This window comes from Doryrhamphus excisus, chromosome 2 (genome assembly GCF_030265055.1).
Source record: "Doryrhamphus excisus isolate RoL2022-K1 chromosome 2, RoL_Dexc_1.0, whole genome shotgun sequence".
NCBI lineage: Eukaryota > Metazoa > Chordata > Actinopteri > Syngnathiformes > Syngnathidae > Doryrhamphus > Doryrhamphus excisus.
This window is the reverse complement of record NC_080467.1, coordinates 29,201,970-29,226,804: the sequence shown is the minus strand read 5'-3', so window position 1 is coordinate 29,226,804 and position 24,835 is coordinate 29,201,970. Positions and strand designations below refer to the sequence as shown.

The 24,835-nt window shown below is 41.1% G+C and overlaps 1 protein-coding gene across 5 annotated transcripts in view; it reads right to left on the bottom strand.

The window, feature by feature from the left end:
* The window catches only part of glra1 (glycine receptor, alpha 1), a 123,782-nt gene that overhangs the window by 56,805 nt on the left and 42,142 nt on the right, over positions 1 to 24,835 (bottom strand). For 3 of the 5 annotated variants that reach the window (XM_058064699.1, XM_058064700.1, XM_058064701.1), the window contains exon 1: positions 1,121 to 2,029. The exons of the other annotated variants lie outside the window; for them this stretch is intronic. In XM_058064699.1, coding sequence (XP_057920682.1) covers positions 1,121 to 1,191 — 71 coding nt within the window. In that variant the 5' untranslated portion in view covers positions 1,192 to 2,029. Of the gene's footprint in view, positions 1 to 1,120; positions 2,030 to 24,835 lie in introns of those variants that run through there. 5 annotated transcript variants of the gene reach the window in all.

Sequence of the window (24,835 nt, the reverse complement as noted above, 5' to 3'; positions counted from 1 at the left end):
ATTACTCACACTTTTGAGAGCGTGTTGACACTGAGCATGCTGTCTGTTCCATTCAAAACGGTGAGTGTGCATTGAAGGACACTTACCACCAATGACATTATTGACAAAATACAAAAATCACGATAACGTTAAAAAAATATATGAATATTTGTGTGTTGAACTGTATAAACGTATTTTCCTTGTGAGTCAGCGTCTCAGCAACCATGACCTTTCAGCGGCCATCTTGGCGATGTAGCGGAAGAGTTAAACACTAACTTGAAATAACAGAGGCCGAGGTGAAGTACACTCAGAAGAAACTCCGAAGTAAGTACACAGTGTACACGCTCGGTACCTGTTGATGAAGTTATTGGTTATGTTGCTGCGAGTCACACTGGCGGCCATTTTGGCGTTTCCCTGACGGGTAATAAGCGGAAAATATATCGGAAGAAAATCTGACCAATCAGTGCTCGGAAAGGGGCAGAGAAGGCCGGCATGACTTCCGGCGGCGCCGTGACGCAGTGGCATAAAAGTGTGCAAATTACACCAACCCCCCCCCCCCCCCCCCCGCACCCCACTGTGATGCTAAAGTGCGTCCCCCCCAGCCGCGCTGAGACAAAGAAGTCGCAGTCCAGTCACGGCCGCCGCCTATCATCTCGGGCCCGATGTGTCCCCCGCGCCCCCCCATTCCCCCCCCCCCCCCCCCCCCGATGGCACAGCATCTGCCGCAAACATGAGGAAGATGATTCGCCGGGCCAGGGGCGTCGGCACGCCGGCGCGGGGGTAATGATGAATAGGCAAGTTTGGGAAGCATCGGGATGAGTAAATACATCTCCGGAGGGGGGGGCGGGAAGAGTCCGGAGCTGACCTCGAAGAGACTACAAGTGGCCCAAAAAAAAAAAAAAAGGAGGAGCCGCCACGCCAACATGGCGGCTGCTAACAAATAAAACAACAAGAAGATGTTTGTTTTTGATGGTTCTTCTCATAAAGCTTTGAAGGAACCTGTCGCGTCTTTAAGACCTTCTCGATAAGTCCCGCCGCCCTCTAGTGGTCACACATGGATCCACTCGATATGTGGACCGGATTTCGGAGCGACGGAGACTTGGCGACTCGCATGCAAGACCAGATCCATAAAGTTCCTTACCTGAAGAACACCAACGTCTCCCACAAGTAGATCCCCAGCGCGTTCAGACGGCACATTTTGGACAGTCTCATTTTGTTTTTTTTTTTTGGGGGGGGGGGGGGGATTTAGGGGGGGGTCACCGGGGTAAACGGAGGAAAGGGGGGGTCACACTCTGAGAGGTGGAATCTCCCCTTCAGAGGAGGAAGAAGAAGGGGGGCGGGGGCGTAGGTGGGTTCCGGACCTCCAAGGTGAGTTATCGGAGAGTGACCCCCGCAGCCATGGAATCGAACCTGTGTCCTCTCCTGGAAGACACGGACACACACAAGAGGGAGAGTGGGGGCAGGTTGGAGGGGGGTGTCCAGGTCGGGGTTTTTTTTTTTTTTTTTTTTTTTGAAGTGGGAGTGGGAGGGGGGGGGAAGAAGGAAGGGGGAGCAGAGGGTCTCTAACAGGACGTTAATTGGCTCACAATTCCACCTGGTTAACGATGTTCCGGTGATATCGGCAAAATGAGGTATATTCCTTCAAGGGAGGGGGTGAGTGGGGGGGGGGGGGTTCTCAAAGTGTGTTAATCCACGGAGAGAGTGGACCCCCCACACTCTGTCAGAAGCGGCTGCGGCGTTCCTGCCTCATTCATCCCCACCAGGACCGGAGCGTCCCCCCCAAAACCCTTCCGCCGGTCCCCCCCTCCAGAGCTGCTGCTGCTGCAGGTCCCGCTCGCCGTGCACGGTCACACGGTCAGGGGTGCGCGTGGACGTGGGCTCCGCGCTCGGCTTCTTCCATCGTCAGTTTAGCGGTCCGAGTCTTGACACACGCACACGCACACGCACCGGCGGACTGCTCGCATCCGCTCTCGGGCGCGCCGCCTCCGGAGACGAAGTTACCGTGTGGACGGCGCGGCGTGTCAGCCTGGGAGGAGTGATGATGCTGCAGTCATTTAGCAAAAAAACTCCCCGCTAACGCGCCGCCGAGCCGCACGACACGCCCACAGGGCGCCGCCATTGGACCCCGCGAGGCGACACGGCTCGCTGCTGATTGGCCGCTCGAGATGTCACTCAGCGACCCCGAGCAACAACATTCCTTTTTCTTCTTCTTCTTTAACGCATTAAAACTCATTCACCCGACTCAACTTTAAAACTAAATTCCTCATTGAAGAATATTAATATTATTTCGACTCCTGTCTGACTCCTCTTGGCGTCGTTCCGTGACCGTGAAACGCAAAGTAAAGTGTTGAATATTTCAAATCGGACGCCACCATTAGTGTCATTTAGCTGCTATTTATAGTCACGGCAGGATAGAAGTGGTCCACTGATGAAGCCTGTGTTAGCAGGGCTGTGTGTGCACTTGCATACTTACACTTGGACTTTTGAGTGCATAAGTGTGCACTTGTATACTTACACTTAGTCTTACGAGTGCATAAGTGTGCACTTGTATATTTACACTTAGTCTTACGAGTGCATAAGTGTGTCACTTGCGTACTTTCACTTAGTCTTACGAGTGCATAAGTGTGCACTTGTATACTTACACTTAGTCTTACGAGTGCATAAGTGTGCACTTGTATACTTACACTTAGTCTTACGAGTGCATAAGTGTGCACTTGCGTACTTACACTTTAGTCTGTTGATGGATAAGTGTGCACTTGCATACTTAATCTGTTGATAAGTGTGCACTTGGGTACTTATACTTAGTCATTCAATAGACAAGTGTGCACTTGCATACTTACAGTTAGTCTTACGAGTGCATAAGTGTGCACTTGCATACTTACACTTAGTCATTCAATAGACAAGTGTGCACTTGCATGCTTACACCTGAGCTTTTGAGTGCATAAGTGTGGACTTGCGTACGTACACTTAGTCTTACGAGTGCATAAGTGTGCACTTGCATGCTTACACCTGGGCTTTTGAGCGCATAAGTGTGCACTTGCGTACTTACAGTGAGTCTTACGAGTGCATAAGTGTGCACTTGCGTACTTACACTTGGTCTGTTGATGGATAAGTGTGCACTTGCGTAATTACAGTGAGTCTTACGAGTGCACAAGTGTGCATCTGCGTACTTACACTGAGTCTGTTGATGGATAAGTGTGCACTTGGGTACTTACACTTAGGCTTTTGAGCACATATGTCTGCACTTAAGTACTTACAGTGAGTCTTACGAGTGCATAAGTGTGCACTTGCATACTTACACTTAGTCTGTTGATGGATAAGTGTGCACTTTGGTACTTAAATTTAGTCCTTCAAAAGACAAGTGTGCACCTGCATACTTACACTTAGTCTGTTGATGCATAAGTGTGCACTTGCGTACTTACACTTCGTCTGTTGACGGATAAGTGTGCACTGGGGTACTTACACTTAGTCATTCAATAGACAAGTGTGCACTTGGGTACTTACACTTAGTCATTCAATAGACAAGTGTGCACTTGCACACTTACACCTGGGCTTTTGAGCGCATACGTGTGCACTTGTGTACTTACAGTGAGTTTTACGAGTGCATAAATGTGCACTTGCAAACTTACACTTAGGCTTGTGAGTGCATAACTGTGCACTTGTGTACTTACACTTAGTCTGTTCACTGTTGTACTTGGGTAAAAAGCATCATAAACTTTGTGTTGCTTCTTTTTGCTTTTTTTTTTGGGGGGGGGGGGGTGGCATCAACGGGACATACCTTTGTGTCCCGTCATTTTGATTGTCGGCTAAGTGTGTGCAGCTGACGGTGGTCTTTGAGTCGCATTAAGACGTCCATTTCTTCACAACCGCAGGGGAGCACATTTAGCCAGATGCTTCATTTATCCCGGACCTAATGAATGCAGCACTCGGCACGAGGGGGCCCGCCATCTCTGGTAGTCACCCAGGAAGTCAAACACGGACGCTAAAGGACACTTTGGGTTGCACGCGGAAAATAAATAATAAGCACCGGAGGGGAAAGAAAGCACACCTCTGCAGTCAACGTAAAAAGAAAGTTACGAGTAAATGGATCCAAAGCGGCTTTTGTGCACTGTCACTTTTCATTTTCTTCAAGCTTTAAAAAGAAAAACGTGACCTTTACTTTGAGCGTGTGCGGACCGTCACGCCTGGCTGACACACTTTTAGTTTTTTTTTCCTGTCAAAAGGAGACGCCGACCCCGAGGCGGGGCTCGACTCTACCAGCATGTCGTCATTAGGACCAGAATGCTTCAAACACAAAGTTGGAACTTTTCGAGTCAGGGACACATACTGAAAATCTGGATGGGGGGTGGGGGTGGGGGTGTTGGTTAGGGGCTAAGGGGGGGGGGGGGGGGGGGTTGCAGATGCAATTCCATCTCCATCAAGACACTGAAGTTGTCTGTCAAAAAAATTCACTCTACTCTGTATCTGCCTGGATTACATCCCCGTGACCTTGACAACATTAGCAAGAGTAAGGTGACAAGGTCAAACACTTCCCAGGTACACATACTTACACCTGGGCTTTTGAGTGCATAAGTGTGCACTTGGGCACTTACACTTAGTCATTCAATAGACGAGAGTGCACTTGCATACTTACACCTGGACTTTTGAGCGCATAAGTGTGCACTTGCGTACTTACAGTGAGTCTTACGAGTGCATAAGTGTGCACTTGCAAACTTACACTTAGTCTGTTGATGGATAAGTGTGCACTTGGGTACTTACACTTAGTCATTCAATAGATAAGTGTGCACTTGCATACTTACAGTTAGTCTTACGAGTGCATAAGTGTGCACTTGCGTACTTAGTCTTTTGAATGCATACGTGTGCACTTGCATACTTACACTTTGGCTTTTGAGCACATAAGTGTGCACTTGCGTACTTACAGTGAGTCCTTACGAGTGCATACATGTGCACTTGCAAACTTACACTTGGGCTTGTGAGTGCATAACTGTGCACTTGCGTACTTACACAACAGTCTGTTGATGGATAAGTGTGCACTTGGGTAAAAAGTATAAACTTTGTGTTGCTTCGTTTTGCTTTTTTTGGGTGGGGGCTAAGGGGGGGTTGCAGATGCTTAAAAAAAATTCCATCTCCATCAAGACACTGAAGTTGTCTGTCAAAAAAATTCACTCTACTCTGTATCTGCCTGGATTACATCCCCGTGACCTTGACAACACTAGCAAGAGTAAGGCGACAAGGTCAAACACTTCCCAGGTACCAGTATCATTCCTTTTATTCCAGAGAGACATTTTAATCCCGGCTGAGAGATAACAGGTAGCATGAATAGAGCTAAAGAAATAGCTTTTTCCCGTGCAGAAACTATTAACACGCACACACACAGGTTATTCCGACAGCGTTCCGGTCCAGGATGTGGATGACCTCTAACAGCGGAATGATAGCGCTCATGAAAAAACATGAGGCTACATAACGCTCATAACGCTAACATGGAGGGAACCGGATCCAGACAATGTCTGAGGAAAAACTACACACTCTCAGATATTTGTGCGGCCTTTTTGTGTCCTTGTTAGACCCAGTTTGAAAAATAATGATGAACTTGGATTAGCAGCCTGTTTATAAATTTATAAAATTTTAAATTTTTTTAAAATTTTATAAAATTTTACAATTTTTTTTACAATTTTATAAATTTTCTTTACAATTTTATAAAATCTCTTACCATGCTGTTAACTACTCCCTTCAGAGAGCAGCACAAACTGGCTCTAACAAGGACATAAAAACGATGCATATCTGAGAGTGTGTAGTTTAACCATATTTCAGACTGGCCAAAAACATTCCCAAGTGATCCCAAACTTTGGAGCGGTAGTGTAGGAGCTACTGGTGTTATCATTTTTGCTCATTTTTTTAAATTTTACAAATTTTTTAAATTAAAATTTTTTTTTAATTTTATAAAATCTTTACAATTTTTACAATTTTTTATTTTTTTACAATTTTTACAATTTCATATATTTTTTTACAATTTTATAAATTTTCTTTACAATTTTATAAAATCTCTTACCATGCTGTTAACTACTCCCTTCGGAGAGCAGCACAAACTGGGTCTAACAAGGACACAAAAACGCCGCACAACTGAAGAAGATTCATTTTCATTGTTTGTGAAATGGAAAAAAATTGCTCGCAAAATGCATGAAAATATGTTTCTCTTTGGACAACAAAGACATTTTTTGAGCGGTAGTGTAGACTTCAACTCAAGTACCGCTTGAAGCTTCTGGATGGAACCACAACTGTTGGAAGCTCACCGCGGCTCACAATTAGTAGAGTGAGGACATTGTGGGGCGTTCAAAGACCTGACAATTGAGATTTATTCGGGCTTACAACGATACAACTTATAATAAAAATAATTACCCATAAAGAGAGTAACATGGCGGTCGAGGAGGAGGAGGAGGAGGAGGAGGAGGAGGAGGAGGAGAAGGAGAAGGAGAAGGAGAAGAAGAAGAAGAAGAAGAAGAGCAATGAATATGGGAGGAGGAGGAGGAGGAGGAGGAGGAGGAGAAGAAGGAGAAGAAGGAGAAGAAGGAGAAGAAGGAGAAGGAGAAGGAGAAGGAGAAGAAGAAGAAGAAGAAGAAGAAGAAGAAGAAGAAGAAGAAGAAGAAGAAGAAGAAGACGTAGAAGAAGAGCAATGAATATGGGTCATGTTGTTCCACAGCAAGGTGCTCGGTGTGGTGGTGAAGGTCAGCCTCGGGAACGTCACGCACAGAAAAATAACGACAAACGACAAGAGGAATGCGGAATGAACTTTGACCCCTGTCAGAGCGGCTGCCCGCGCGCCGGCGGGGGCCCCCCCCGACGAGGCTGGCATGCGAACCTGCTAGCGATGGCAAAAACACGAAACTCCAAATGACTTCAGCCAAAGTCCACCGTGTGAGGCTGATGAGAGAGGATGACGAGGGATCATCATGGAGGAGCATGCTCACCGTGTGTCGCCCCCCCCCCGTGAATGGAAATGATGCGTAATGGCTTCAAACTAGCAAATAACGTGCCTGGGCTCATGGACTTGTCTGTTTCCTTCAACAGGCACACCAGGTTTCTAGCCCGGAGGCTCATCCAAAATAGCTCAGTGAGGTTACATCACATCCTCCTCGCTCATGACTAAAGTTCTACAGCAGCTCCGCTCTGCTCCGTCCGTCCGTTCGTTCTGGAACGCCATTTCCACTCTGCTTCCTGTACTCTTTGATTGGCAGCCGTTTCCCCGCCCCCTCAGAACAGGTTACTTCAGGGGTTCCCAAACTTTACCAACTTAGGGCCCCACTTGAAAATATAAAAAATGTCCACGGTCCACATTTGTCCTATAAACAATACATAGACAAAATGCTGCCTTCTCAGAGCACTTAACTTAATAATATTATTATTATTATTAATAACTACAAAATCTTAAAAAATATAAAAACAATAAAATAATAATTATTATTATCACTATTATTATTAATAATAATGATAATAATAACTATAAAAACATATAAAAACAATAACATAATAATAATTATTACCATCTTTATTAATAATAACAATGATAATAATTATTACTATTAATAAAAATTATTATAATTTTATGGACATTTATGATAATAATAAATATTATTAATAATGATAATAATTATTGTTTTTATATATTTGTATATTTTATAGTAAAAAATAAAATCTAAAAACATAAAACCAATAACAAATTATCATTATTATTAATTAGTATTAATTATTATTATTAATAATAATGATGATAATAATTATTACTATTAATAATAATAATAATTATTATTTTATGGACATTTTTGATAATGATAATTATTATTAATAATGATAATAATTATTATTTTATTGTTTTTGTATGTTTGTATATTTTATAGTAAAAAAATAAAATATAAAAACATAAAACCAATAAAATAATAATAATTATTATTAATAATAATTATTATTATCATTATTAATAATAATTAGTTATTAATTCATAATTAATAATTATTGTTAATAATGATAATAATAATCATTATTAATAATAATAATTATTTTATTGGTTTTATGTTTTAAGATATAACAATATATAAAAACGATAAAATAATAATAATAATTATTATCATTATGAATAATAATTAGTTATTAATTCATAATTAATAATTATGAATAATAATTATTATTATCATTAATAATAATTAGTTATTAATTCATAATTAATAATTATTGTTAATAATGATAATAATAATTATTTTATCGTTTTTATATATTGTTATATCTTATAGTTATTAATAACAATATTATTATTGTTATCAATAATAATAACTATAAAATATAACAAAATATAAAAACGATAAAATAATAATTATTTTATTATCACTATTATTATAATTAATAATAATGATAAAATATACAAATCAATTAAAGTAATAATTATAATCATCATTATTATTAATAATAATGATAATTATCATTATTATTATTAATAATGATAATAGAGTCCACAACTCAATACAAAGGGTCCAATTATGAGGATAATAGCTCCCCTATAAGATAAACAACAAAAAAAACAAAAATTTAATGGTGGTGTCGACGGTGTATTGGGGGGCCCGTTGTCGTCATACCGCCGAGCACAGGTTCAAATCCCTGTCCTGCTTCTTTTAAACCTTCTTAACAGACGAGCGCTGCGGTCCAACCTAGCACGTTGTCCTCATCTCGGTCCTCTTTCCGAGGACCCGACCCGCTCTGCTAAGTGGACTGTTGTGGCGCCGCCTTGCAGGCTTCTAATGGTCCAATTACTTCCGCTTTTGTGGCTCCGAGCTTGATTTTGTCAAGCAGCGAGAATAAGAGCGGGAGCAGAGCGTCGCCTCGGTAAACATCTGCAGCCTCCACGTCGTTAGCTTACGAAAGCAGAAGTGATTCCCGCTCTGCTCCTCCATCTTCCTTTTGTTGCCTCGTCGGAATTGTCCCGCCAAGGCCCGAGCCCAGCTGTGTTCCCGCGGGCGCGGCGAACAGATGCGGCGGAGACGGACACTTTTTTTTTTTTCCCAGTCTCTCAAAATGTTGCACAAAAAAAAAATTCACAAATTCGGAATTTTTGACTTTTGACTTTTAAGTCGGAGCTCATCGGCTAAACGCTCACTTCCACTAAGCCAATACGCTCGGCATCAAGCATCGTCGCGGCGCGGCCTCATGAATAAAACACACATCCACGACCGTGTTCATGCTAATGCGGGCTAGCAGGCTAATTGTAAATATTTACATGGCTTTCATTTGTACGCGTACATATTCATGCTGGTGTGCAAAGAGGATTCATTATTCATCATGAATATCCCTTGCAGTGTTCAAACCCCCATAACCACAGTGTGCACAGTGTTACCGTTTCATTCTTTTCACCAGGGTCTCCAAAGTGTGGCCCGCAGCTCCCGTGGCAAAAAACAACGGCGGTAACATTGTAAAAATGAACAAAAATAATAACACAGGTAGCTTCTAGTAATAATATACACTACCGCTCCAAAGTTTGGGATCACTTGGGAATTTTTTTTAACAGTCTGAGATATGGTTAAACTACACACTCCCAGATATGCAGCGTTTTTCTGTCCTTGTTAGACCCAGTTTGTGCTGCAATCTGAATGGAGTAGTTAGAGATTTTAGTTTTACTTTAGATTGTTTGTGAAATGGGAAAAAATGTTTGAAATGCATGAAAATTTGTTTTTCTGGGTCTAACAAGGACATAAAAACGATGCATATTTGAGTGTGTAGTAGAGTGTGTAACAAAGACAAATGTCTTTGTTTTTCAAAGAAAAACACATTTTTCATGCATTTCACAAATTTTCACAATTTTCACAATTTTCCATTTAAACTACACACTCAAATACGCATCGTTTTTATGTCCTTGTTAGACCCAGTTTGTGCTGCAATCTGAAGGTAGTAGTTAGAGATTTTAGTTTTAGTGTAGATTGTTTGTGAAATAGATAAAAATGTTTGTGAAATGGAATAAATTGTTCGCAAAATGCATGAAAATTTTTTTTCTTTGGAAAACGCCCTCAGATATGTCTTCTTGCACAGTTGTGCAGCGTTTTTCTGTCCTTGTTAGACCCAGTTTGTGCTGCATAAATTAAGCATAAAGGGATGTATTTCATGGATCATTATTTTAAGCTATCTAAGCTTTTCCATGCTATAACTAGCAAAATGTTGCATTCATGAATATGCAATATGCAACATGAAATTTTTCAATGTTAACCAAAAAATACTCTAACCAGGGCATACGCTAACTGAGGTAGATTTTTTCTTAGGGGAAACATTTACATTTTTTTCATACATTTTGGTTTTTGTTTGACTTTTGGGGACAGATTACAAATGAAAAACATGTTTTTACAGTATTTGAGTTACTTTTATTTATTTTACTTTTACTGCGGTTGTAGTTTTTAAAAAGTGCCATTCAAATAAAGTTGGATTGCGTAAAAAAAAATCTACGAGACAAAGTTAACATTCAGGCTGTTTTACATATATATATGGATCATATTATATATAGAGATAATATTATAGATAATAATGATGCTAATTATTATGCTAATAATTGGTTCAAAGCAGTGTCCTTTGACTTTGTCTGCATGTGGCCCTCGTACTCGAACTCCCGAATCATGTGCACTGGAATAACACGGTTTCATGGGCACGTAGTTCAGGTAAAGATGGTTCACAAAACAGGAAGTGACATTGACCATAAGGCACTTTGATGTGTGTGTGTGTGTGTGTGTGTGTGTGTGCGAATGCGTGTGTGTAATTAGAATGAGTGCTTTATGGTGCGTTTCAGTGCACTCGGTCCTCACTGACTCTGACATTCACGTCAATACAAGTCGGACTGTGATGGATTACACACACATACACACATATATACACACACATGCGCACACACATGCACGCACACACACACAACACAGATGAGGAGTTTGTACCGCTGGGGAATCGGATGCACAAACGATACCTTAGCATGATAGCATTGAGTGTTTTGGACAAGTCTCTACTTATGAAAGTGGCTAAAATGCAATAATGCCAACATTAGCATGCTAGCATGCTAGCAATGGTACCATGCTAACATTAACATACAACATCAAAAAGCTACTATGCTAATATTAGCATGATAGTGCTAACATGCTAACATCTGACACGATAGCATTGTTTATATACAAAGGTTTCGACATGTGGAAACAGCTACTATGCTAGCGGTTAGCATCTTAGCAATGACAACGTTAACATGCTAAATGTTATTGCCGTGAGACCAAACAATGGTACCATGCTAACATTAACATGCAACACCAAAAAGCAACTATGCTAATATTAGCATGATAATGCTAACATGCTAACATCTGACACGATAGCATTGTTTATATACAAAGGTTTCTAGATATGGAAACAGCTACTATGCTAGCGGTTAGCATCTTAGCAATGACAACGTTAACATGCTAAATGTTATTGCCGTGAGACCAAACAATGGTACCATGCTAACATTAACATGCAACACCAAAAAGCAACTATGCTAATATTAGCATGATAATGCTAACATGCTAACATCTGACACGATAGCATTGTTTATATACAAAGGTTTCTACATGTGGAAACAGCTACTATGCTAGCGGTTAGCATCTTAGCAATGACAACGTTAACATGCTAAATGTTATTGTCGTATATAGCCATGACAATCATCAGTGAGACCAAACAATGGTACCATGCTAACATTAACATGCAACACCAAAAAGCAACTATGCTAATATTAGCATGATAGTGCTAACATGCTAACATGCGAACACTATCTGACATGATAGTATTGTTTATAAACAAAGGTTTCTACATATGGAAACAGCTACTATGCTAGCAGTTAGCATCTTAGCAATGACAACGTTAACATGCTAAATGTTATTGCCGTATATAGCCATGACAATCATCAGTGAGACCAAACAATGGTACCATGCTAACATTAACATGCAACACCAAAAAGCTACTATGCTAATATTAGCACGATTGTGCTAACATCTGACATGATAGCATTGTTTATAAACAAAGGTTTCTACATGTGGAAACAGCTACTATGCTAGCGGTTAGCATCTTAGCAATGACAACGTTAACATGCTAAATGTCATTGCCGTATATAGCCATGACAATCATCAGTGAGACCAAACAATGGTACCATGCTAACATTAACATGCAACACCAAAAAAAGCTACTATGCTAATATTAGCATGATAGTGCTAACATGCAAACATCTGACATGTTAGCATTGAAGGTTTCTACATGTGGAAACAGCTACTATGCTAGCAGTTAGCATCTTAGCAATGACAATGTTAACATGCTAAATGTTATTGCCGTATATAGCCATGACAATCATCAGTGAGACCAAACAATGGTACCATGCTAACATTAACATGCAACACCAAAAAGCTACTATGCTAATATTAGCATGATAGTGCTAACATGCTAACATGCTAACACTATCTGACATGATAGTATTGTTTATAAACAAAGGTTTCTACATATGGAAACAGCTACTATGCTAGCGGTTAGCACCTTAGCAATGACAATGTTAACATGCTAAATGTTATTGCCGTATATAGCCATGACAATCATCAGTGAGACCAAACAATGGTACCATGCTAACATTAACATGCAACACCAAAAAAGCTACTATTTTAATATTAGCATGATAGTGCTAACATGCTAACATCTGACATGTTAGCATTGAAGGTTTCTACATGTGGAAACAGCTACTGTGCTAGCGGTTAGCATCTTAGCAATGACAACGTTAACATGCTAAATGTTATTGCTGTATATAGCCATGACAATCATCAGTGAGACCAAACAATGGTACCATGCTAACATTAACATGCAACACCAAAAGGCTACTATGCTAATATTAGCATGATAGTGCTAACATGCTAACATGCTAACACTATCTGACATGATAGTATTGTTTATAAACAAAGGTTTCTACATATGGAAACAGCTACTATGCTAGCAGTTAGCACCTTAGCAATGACAACATTAACATGCTAAATGTTATTGCCGTATATAGCCATGACAATCATCAGTGAGACCAAACAATGGTACCATGCTAACATTAACATGCAACACCAAAAAAGCTACTATGCTAATATTAGCATGATAGTGCTAACATGCTAACATCCCTAAAAAATTTTTTTGAGGTGTCTGGAACAGTTAATTAATTAGTTATTTGCTATAAGAAAACGCGCCTTGGTTAGAGTCCGTTTTGGTTTGAGTCGGACCTTCTGGACTAATGAGTGTTGAGTGATCGAGATCGCCATCACCTTGCATGCGGCGTGGAGGCGGAGCATGGCCTCCTGCGTGTCCTACGATGCAAAACAACGCATATATAAAGCGGGGGTGGGGTCGAGGGGGGGGGGGTATTATATAATTGGGGCTGTCGACTCGACTAAAGCGGAGGAAGCTTCGGACTGGCGGCCATATGTTGCCGTGAGGATGATGATGATGATGATGATGATGGCATTGAATAGCGTGTGCTGAAGGTAAGGACGCCGCGTGCGCTAACATACGATGACGCTAATGGCGAATGACGGATGAGGTGGACTCATTAAACAATGACGTGCCTCGCGGGCCCCCCTGTGTCCGAGCGCTCATGAAGCATACGCGGCGCTCTCGTCTCGTCCGTCATGTCAGCGGCGACGTAAAGGACGCAACGGCGGCGGCGGCGGCGGCGTGGCTCATGCTAAACGATGAGTGTGCGTTCCGTTTACCATGGACGTGAACGTTGCTCACGGAGTCATGCCATGCCGTTTTTATCCCGTGTTTACAAGCCACGGGAGGTCAAGGGTCATTTCGCCCTGAGGGCTAACGATGCCTGATGCTAGCTAGCTCCATGCTAGCGTATAGCGTGCTATTTTTATACCTCATATGCACTTAAGTGCTCATGACATCAAAACACATTGTTCCTGTGCAAAATAATGTTGCCATGGTTACCCAATTCTATACGACAGGGGTCTCCAACCAGTGGGTGGGGGGCCGCGGGAAGCTTTCACGTGTACCCGAGCCTCACATAAACCACAATTTGGGACTCAAGGTGTGTAACCGAAGAAGGTGTTTGTGTGTTCCCGGCAAAATCGGTGCGTTACACCCACTAGAGTATGGGTCTCAAACACGCGGCCCGTGGGCCAAATGTGGCCCGCAGGACACTAGTTTGAGGCCCCCGCCCTTGATATGAAAGTTTAATGTTAGCGCGGCCCGCACAAGTTTGATACGGATGCTGTATGGTATCATGTACCCAGAAAAAAAATTATTTTAATTTTAATTGTTAATAGTTATCCTCCCTATCCGTGAGGAAGTGGTAAGTTTTTGGCTATTTAAGTTTATTAGCAGTAATTAACAGATGCAGAGGACTGACAATTGTTGATAGTAGGCCTCTATGCAAAAATGTACATCCTTCTTTGAAAATAATTTCATTCATTTTTATTGTTTATGAAATGGATAAAAATATTTTGTGAAATAGAAAAAATTGTTTGTAAAATACATGAAAATTTTTTCTTTTGAAAAACTAAGACATTTGCATTTGCAAACTTTTGAGCGGTAGTGTATAGGCAAACAACCATTCACACTCACATTCATTACCTATGGACAATTTTGGAGTCGCTAACTAACCTAGCATGTTTTTGGAATGTGGGGGGAAACCGGAGAAAACCCACGCATGCACGGGGAGAACATGCAAACTCCACACAGAGATAGCCGAGAGTGGAATTGAACCCTGGTCTCCTAGCTGTGAGGTCTGAGCGCTAACCACTCGACTACCGTGCAGCCCTATGACTATTATATGAAGATCCAAATGCATTAATGTGTATTGTTGTCCAAATGGAAACCAATTGAAGTCAACACATACGAAGCAGCTGATGTCATCGCAGCTTCCGATACACACACACAAGCGCTGCTAAGCCTCGTTAGCCTGCTGGAAGATTGTCCTCTGCGTTCCATATGGCGCACCGACGCCTCTTAAAGCCCCCCAAGAGAGACGTCAAGATTTAATCTTCCCGAGTTATGAACCCTGGAGAGATGGCGGCCAACATGGCGACGAGGGGGGGGGGGGGGGGGGGGGGGGGCTTTGACCGCCATATACGCTCCAAATAGCAGCTAGCGTACAGAAGAGCAGCTCAGGTGTGCGTGGATGGGGAAACACCGCAGAGCGTCCATGGGGGGCGTCCACGAGGTCGCGGCGACCAGACGCCTTGGTTAGAGTCCATTTTGGTTTGAGTCGCAGCGATCGGAAAGACGCAAACGCGAGCTTCCAAGGTGAGGAAGACGTCAAAACAAATACCCGCCTGACCAGGATATGAACGGATTAAGACTTCATAAAGAGGAGGGCCTTCAGACCCCCCTAAAATGTTCTTAAGCGCCCCTAGATAATTTATTTATTATTTTTTTTGCAAAAAAATCTCTGGCAAATTTCATATAATAGGAACCCCCTAAAATGTTCTTAAATCCCTCCTAAATAATTTGATATTTTTTATTAATTTTTTTCTAAAAAAAATCTGACAAATTTCATATAATAGGGACCCCCTAAAATGTTCTTAAGCCCTCCCAAAATAATTTGATATTTTTTTTTTTTTCTAACAAAAAAATCTGACAAATTTCATAAAATAGGGCCCCCCTAAAATGTTCTTAAGTCTCCCAAAATAATTTGATATTTTTTATAGATTTTTGTTTACTAAAAAAATCTGACAAAATTCATATAATAGGACCCCCTAAAATGTTCTTCAGTTCCCCAAAATTATTTTATATTTTTTATTAATTTTTTTCTAAAAAAAATCTGACAAATTTCATATAATAGGGCCCCCCTAAAATGTTCTTAAGTCTCCCAAAATAATTTGATATTTTTTATAGATTTTTGTTTACTAAAAAAATCTGACAAATTTCATATAATAGGGCCCCCCCAAAATGTTCTTAAGCCGCCCAAAATAATTTGATATTTTTTATTGATTTTTTTAACTAAAAAAATCTCTGACAAATTTCATATAATAGGGTCCCCCCAAAATGTTCTTCAGTCCCCCAAAATTATTTTATATTTTTTATTAATTTTTTTTCAAAAAAAAATCTGACAAATTTCATATAATAGGGCCCCCCTAAAATGTTCTTAAGTTTCCCAAAATAATAAGATATTTTTTATAGATTTTTGTTTACTAAAAAAATCTGACAAATTTCATATAATAGGACCCCCCTAAAATGTTCTTAAGTCCCCCTCAATAATTTGATATTTTTTATTGATTTTTTTTACAAAAAATCACTGACAAGTTTCATATAATAGGGCCCCCCTAAAATGTTCTTCAGTCCCCCAAAATTATTTTATATTTTTTATTAATTTTTTTTCTAAAAAAATCTGACAAATTTCATATAATAGGGCCCCCCTAAAATGTTCTTAAGTCCCCCTGAATAATTTGATTTTTTTATTGATTTTTTTAACTAAAAAAATCACTGACAAGTTTCATATAATAGGCCCCCCCTAAAATGTTCTTAAGGCCCCCCTAAATAATTTGAAAATTTTTTATAGATTTTTTTTTTTTACAAAAAAATCGGACAAATTTCATATAATAGGGGCCCCCTAAAATATTCTTAAGCCCCCCAAAATAATTTGATATTTTTTATTGATTTTTTTCCCCAAAAAGTTTGACAAATTTCACATAATGGGGTCCCCCTAAAATGTTCTTAAGCCCGGCTAAATATATATTTTTTTAAATTGATTTATTAATTTATTTATTTTTACCAAAAAAATATCTGACAAATTTCATTTGTTGCGGCGGGCGTTTTGGCGGTTTGCGACGCGGTCATGCCTGGTTTGGCGCTCGACCGAGAAGCACAAGTTATACAGGAGCGGCCGGTTGCCGTGGCAACAGCATCACGTGGCCCCTGACGTCAGCAGGCCCGTTAAATGTCCATCTGCTCTCGTCCCAAAACGGGACGGCAGAGCAGGAATTTGACGGTGGTGGGATGAAGAGAAGAGAGGATGATTATTATTATTATTTAACATTATTATTATTATTATTTTTACATTATTATTATTATTATTTTTCTATTCTTCTTTTGGCTGACATTTCCGCTCTTCCTCTCCTTGAACCCGCCGCTGGTGTTTGCGTCGAGAGAGGAAGCCGCCTCACCTCTGCCGCCATGGCGACCGGAGGAGCGTGATTGATGGCGGCGTGGTGACGAGGATCCCTATGTCGCCGTGCGGGGGGGGCCAATTAATCATTGTGACACTGCCGCTGAAATGTCATTTCTACATCCTCCACAAATATGAAACATGTTTAGCGGCTGGAGGAGCACATCTCACTTACTTCTGCTTCACATTTTCACTATTTGTCACACAACACACACACACACACACACACACAACAACACACACACACACACCGTGTCTGGAGTGATGCATGGAAGCGGTTCGGATGATTATGAGGTGCAGGAGGAGACGGTGAGTGAGCGGTAAAAAGATTGTAAGTGGCAGAAGGAACGTAAATATTGTTCAGACCACAAAAGTAAATACTATTATATTCAAGGTGGAGCATATATCCTTGAATGGTAGGCAAGTGTGCACTTATGCACTCAAATGACGACTTGTAAATAGACAAGTGTGCACTACGGTACTAACAAGACCAATTGTAAGTGAACAAGTGTGCATTTATGCACTCACAAGACCGATTGTAAGTAGGCAAGTGTGCACTTAAGCACTCAAAAGACCAATTGTAAGTACACAAGTGTGGACTTATGCACTCAAAAGACCAAGTGTAAGTGGGCAATTGTGCACTTTTGAACTCAAAAGACCAATTGTAAGTACACAAGTGTGGACTTCAGCACTCAAAGGACCAAGTATAAGTGAACAAATCAGCACTTATGCACTCAAAAGACCAAGTGTAAGTAGGCAAGTGTGCACTAAAGCACTCAAAAAACCAAGTATAAATTAGAAAGTGTGCACTTATGCACGAAAAAGACCAATTGTAAGTACACCAGTGTGGACTTAAGCACTCACAAAAGACCATGTATAAGTAAGAAAGTGTGCACTTATGCACTAAAAATAACAAGTGTAAGTGGGCAAGTGTGCACTTATGAACTCAACAGACCAATTGCAAGTACACAAGTGTGGACTTCAGCACTCAAAAGACCAAGTATAAGTGATCAAATCTGCACTTATGCACTCACAAGACCAAGTGTAAGTAGGCAAGTGTGCACTAAAGCACTCAAAAAAACAAGTATAAATTAGAAAGTGTGCACTCATGCACGGAAAAGACCAATTGTAAGTACACAAGTGTGGACTTAAGCACTCACAAAAGACCATGTATAAGTAAGAAAGTGTGCACTTATGCACTAAAAAAAACAAGTGTAAGTGGGCAAGTGTGCACTTATGAACTCAACAGACCAATTGCAAGTACACAAGTGTGGACTTCAGCACTCAAAAGACCAAGTATAAGTAACAAGTGTGCACTTAGGCTCTCACAAGACCAAGTATAAATTAGAAAGTGTGCACTTATGCACTCAAAATACCAATTGTAAGTACACAAGTGTGGACTTAAGCACTCAAAAGACCAAGTATAAGTAACAAGTGTGCACTTAGGCACTCACAAGACCAAGTATAAATTAGAAAGTGTGCACTTATGCACGGAAAAGACCAATTGTAAGTACACAAGCGTGGACTTAAGCACTCAAAAACCAAGTATAAATAAGAAAGTGTGCACTTATGCACTCAAAAGACCATTTGTAAGTCCACAAGTGTGCACTTAAGCACTCAAAAGACCAAGTGTAAGTGGGCAAGTGTGCACTTATGAACTCAAAAGACCAATTGTAAGTACACAAGTGTGGACTTCAGCACTCAAAAGACCGAGTATAAGTGAGAAAGTGTGCACTTATGCATGCAAAAGACCAATTGTAAGTAGGCAAGTGTGCACTTATGGGATATTTTTATAGAAAATACCACAAATTACGCTTTGTGGCATTATCAGAGCACCGATATTCCCCGATATAGTCGACATAATAAGACTGCCACTTTCTTCCCGCCACATTTCTTCATCCGCAACAATACCCACTGTCCTGCCAGCTTTGCCGTAATCGTCTTCATGATGCCGACGCCCACCAGCCGCCACCAAGGAACAACATCTCACTCGCTTCCAGCTACTCGCCTCCACTCCACATCACACACACGCACACACACCTACGGGGCCATTCCCACACTGCCAGTGTCATCGCATGACTTTTGGTCCAGCATGAAGCATGTGATGCTTCGTGTCCACTCACAGTCACCCCCCCCCCCCCCCTTTCCTCCGCCACCCCCGCAGTAATTTAGTGCACACAGTCAATGAAACACATTTACTACACAGCACTGGGCCTTTGTTTACACATGCACACACACATTTGCACATGCATGAGGAATCATAAAACATGCATCAACAATAATAAACGCATGCATCCAGTGCACTGAGTACTTAGTGAGTGTGTGAATGTTGGCAGTGCGGTGGTGTCGCATATCCATTACTGTTGTTTACACACGCTTACGTTCCTCTTCTCGTCTCCGTTTTAATGGTGAATGATGGGGATGCAGTGTTTCTGCCAACATTTGCATCGCCCCACGTCCCCTCATGCTGCTGTTGTTCAATAATTCATAACAAAGTATTGTTTTGGATTTCAAGGTGGTAAGTGTACATCACTGCACACAATATTTTCGGTCTTTGGTAAGTGTACATCACTGCACACAACATTTTCTGTCTTTGAGTGCAATATGCTGGTGTTAATAGTGTACTGCAGTTTAATACACGTACTTCTCAGTGTAAACACACTTATGCACTCAGAAGACCAAGTGTAAGTAAACAAGTCTGCACCTATGCACTCAAAATGACTGTGAAAAATAGGCAAGTGTGCACTTCATCACTCAGGAGACCAAGTGTACGTGAACAAGTGTGCACTTGTGCACTCACAAGACCAAGTGTAAGTGGACAAGTGTGCACTTATGCACTCACAAGACCAAGTGTAAGTAGGCAAGTGTGCACTTATGCACTCAAATTACTGTGTAAATAGGCAAGTATGCACTAAAATGACTGTAAATAGGCAATTGTGCACTTCAGCACTCACAAGATCAAGTGTAAGTGGACAAGTGTGCACTTATGCACTCACAAGACCAAGTGTAAGTAGGCAAGTGTGCACTTATGCACTCAAATGACTGTGTAAATAGGCAAGTGTGCACATATGCACTCAAAAGACCAATTGTAAGTACACAAGTGTGCACTTATGCAGTCAAAAGACCAATTGTAAGTACACAAGTGTGGACTGAAGCACTCAAAAGACCAAGTATAAGTCATACGGTGTGCACTTGTGTACTTACAATTGGTCTTTTGAGTGCATAAGTGTAGACTTAAGCACTCAAAAGACCAAGTATAAGTAGGCATATGTGCACTTATGCACTCAAAAGACCAATTGTAAGTACACAAGTGTGGATTTAAGCACTCAAAAGACCAAGTATAAGTAAGAAAGTGTGCACTTATGCATGCAAAAGACCAAGTATAAGTCAGAAAGTGTGCACTTATTCACGCCAAAGACCAATTGTAAGTACACATTTGTGCACTTAAGCAGGTAGCAGTGAGTGCAGTGATAAAAATGACTTGAAACGTTTCCTGCGTCAATCAGAACCAGATCAGACACAACCAGAACCGCTTGAAGACCCCTTCTCACTACGAAGCACGGCATCCTCATCCTCATCCCCCTCTACACACTTCTCCACGTCCGTCTCGACCTTGTCTCCATCGTGTCCTCGCCCTCCTTTCCCTCCTTCCTCGCTCACGGACCACCATCTGGCCTCAGTCAGCCATCTTTAATGGCTTCATCACGGGCCGCGGGATGCTGCTCAACCCGGATCAGGGATTGGCTGAACGGACCAGCGACCCCCCCCTTCCCCCCGACATCAGGGCGGCGCTACACTGAGTAATGATGCCTGCAGTGCTGAGCGGGTCGAGCCAGAACATAGCATGGAGAACACAAACATGCTCAGCTGACCCACAACTGCGAGGAGACACACAACCGCTACACACTTTTACACACACAACCGCTACACACTTTATACACAACGGCTACACACTTTACACACAAACACAACATAGTATCATGAGTGGGTCCATTTGGCTCTGAGAGGGGTCAAGTGGGGTTGAAAAGTCAAGTCAAGACCAAGTATAAGTAGGCAAATGTGCACTTATGCACTCAAAAGACCAATTTGTAAGTACACAAATGTGCACTTACGCACTCAAACGACCAAGTATAAGTAAGAAAGTGTGCACTATGCACCCAAAAGACCAAATGTAAGTAGGCAAGTGTGCAGGTATGCACAAAAAAGACTAAGTGTAAGTGGGCAAGTGTGCACTTATGCACTCAAAACACCAATTGTAAGTGCACAAGTGTGCACTTGTGCACTCAAAAGACCAATTGTAAGTACACAAATGTGCACTTACGCACTCAAAAGACCATGTATAAGTAAGAAAGTTTGCACTTATGCACTAGAAAGACCAGGTGTAAGTGGGCAAGTGTGCACTTATGCACTCAAAACACCAATTGTAAGTACACAAGTGTGCACGTATGCACTAAAAAGACTGAGTGTAAGTGGACAAGTGTGCACTTATGAACTTAAAACACCAATTGTAATTACACAAGTGTGCACTTAAGCACTCAAAAGACCATGTATAAGTAAGAAAGTTTGCACTTATGCACTAGAAAGACCAGGTGTAAGTGGGCAAGTGTGCACTTATGCACTCAAAACACCAATTGTAAGTACACAAGTGTGCACGTATGCACTAAAAAGACTGAGTGTAAGTGGACAAGTGTGCACTTATGAACTTAAAACACCAATTGTAATTACACAAGTGTGCACTTAAGCACTCAAAAGACCATGTATAAGTAAGAAAGTTTGCACTTATGCACTAGAAAGACCAGGTGTAAGTGGGCAAGTGTGCACTTATGCACTCAAAACACCAATTGTAAGTACACAAGTGTGCACTTAATCACTCAAAAGACCATGTATAAGTAAGAAAGTTTGCACTTATACACTAGAAAGACCAAGTGTAAGTGGGCAAGTGTGCACTTATGAACTCAAAAGACCAATTGTAAGTACACAAGTGTGGACTTCAGCACTCAAAAGACCAAGTATAAATAAGAAAGTGCGCACTTATGCACTCAAAACACCAATTGTAAGTACACAAGTGTGCACTTAAGCACTCAAAAGACCATGTATAAGTAAGAAGGTTTGCACTTATGCACTAGAAAGACCAGGTGTAAGTGGGCAAGTGTGCACTTATGAACTCAAAAGACCAATTGTAAGTACACAAGTGTGCACTTAAGCACTCAAAAGACCATGTATAAGTAAGAAAGTTTGCACTTATGCACTAGAAAGACCAAGTGTAAGTGGGCAAGTGTGCACTTATGAACTCAAAAGACCAATTGTAAGTACACAAGTGTGGACTTCAGCACTCAAAAGACCAAGTATAAATAAGAAAGTGCACACTTATGCACTCAAAACACCAATTGTAATTACACAAGTGTGCACTTAAGCACTCAAAAGACCATGTATAAGTAAGAAAGTTTGCACTTATGCACTAGAAAGATCAAGTGTAAGTGGGCAAGTGTGCATTTATGAACTCAAAAGACCAATTGTAAGTACACAAGTGTGGACTTCAGCACTCAAAAGACCAAGTATAAATAAGAAAGTGTGCACTTATGCACTCACAAGACCGAGTGTAAGTAGGCAAGTGTGGACTTAAGCACTCAAAAGACCAAGTATAAATTAGAAAGTGTGCACTTATGCACAGAAAAGACCGATTGTAAGTACACAAGTGTGCACTTAAGCACTCAAAAGACCAAGTATAAGTGGGCAAGTGTGCACTTATGAACTCAAAAGACCAATTGTAAGTACACAAGTGTACACTTGTACACTCAAAAGACCAATTGTAAGTACACAAGTGTGGACTTCAGCACTCAAAAGACCAAGTATAAATAAGAAAGTGTGCACTTATGCACTCAAAACACCAATTGTAAGTACACAAGTGTGCACTTAATCACTCAAAAGACGATGTATAAGTTAGAAAGTGTGCACTTATGCATGGAAAAGACCCATTGTAAGTACACCAGTGTGCACCTATGCACTCAAAAACGACTTAGAAGTTTTTGGTCTCTTTGGCTCTTGAGAATGATGTGGGCGGAGCTAAGATGTAGCCAATGAGAAAAGGAGACCCACTTCCTGAATGTGAACCTGAATGAGATGAACTCAAGTTGACCCGGATGAGACCAGAACCAGAAGAGAGATGAACACACTCGTAATTAAAAGACATCGGGCCTCCAGAGAGGTGGTGCGATATCTCACTCTGTAAGAAATCTCTGAACCGCAAATGTCTGAAGTGAAGTCGGAACAAAGTGTGAATGGAATTCCCTCCTCTTCATCCTCAGCGACATTCCACATTCCGCCGTGTCTCCAAGGAGACGAGAAACAAAGTGGAGCACAGCGATGGAATCAATCATCTCCATCTTTTTATTGCCATGAGTTCTCCTTCAGAAGAACGTCATAAAGTCCGACCCCCCCGTGTCCCCCCCCCCCAAATGGCCTGTGAGGAAAAATGATGGGATGGCCAGCAGAGGCCGGCTTTCACATCTTCTCGGAGCTTTATGGTCCGTGACCGCTGGGAACGTTTTCTGCAATCCTTCATGGAATATTCCATCAAGTCCACCATCTTCTTCTTCTTCTTCTTCTATGGTTTCATCAACAACAACAACAACAACACACTACTATACTACTACTAAACACTACTACTGTACTACTACACACAACTACTATACTACTACTACAGACGGCTACTCTACTACACACTATTACTGTACCAGTAAACACTGCTGTACTACTACGGACTAATACTGTACTACTGCTCACCACAACTCTACTACTATTACACACGAGATACTACTACTACTGTACCAATAGACCCTGCTACTGTACTACTACACACTACTACTCGATGCTACCACACTACAGCTCTCCGCAACTCTACTACTACACACATGAGATACTACTACTACTGTGCAAGTAGACGCCACGACTGTACTACTACTACTACACACTAATACACATGAGATACTACTACTCTACTACTACTGTACCAAAACTGTACTATTACTGTACCAGTAAACACTGCTGTACTACACGGACTAATATTGTACTACTACTCTACTTCTACTGTACCAGTAGACACTACGAGACACTACTACTGTACTACTACTCTACGCTACTGTACTACTGCACACCACAACTCTACTACCACACACAGAATACTACTACCCTACTACTACTGTACCAATAGACACTGGTACTGTACTAGTACACACCACTACTATACCAATAGACACTACTACTGTACTACTACACACTACTACTGTACAACTAGACACTACTACTGTATTACAACACAATACTACTGTACCAATACACTACTACTGTACTACTACACACTACTACTGTACTACTAGACACTACTACTGTACCAATAAACACTACTACTGTACTACTACACACTACTACTGTACCAATAGACACTGCTACTGTACTACTACACACTACTACTGTACTACTAGACACCACTACTATACCAATAGACACTACTACTGTACTACTACACACTACTACAATACCAATAAACACTACTACTGTACTACTAGACACCACTACTGTACCACTACACACTACTACTGTACGACTAGACGCCACTATTATACCAATAGACACTACTACTGTACTACTACACACTACTACTGTACCAATAGACACTACTACTGTACTACTACA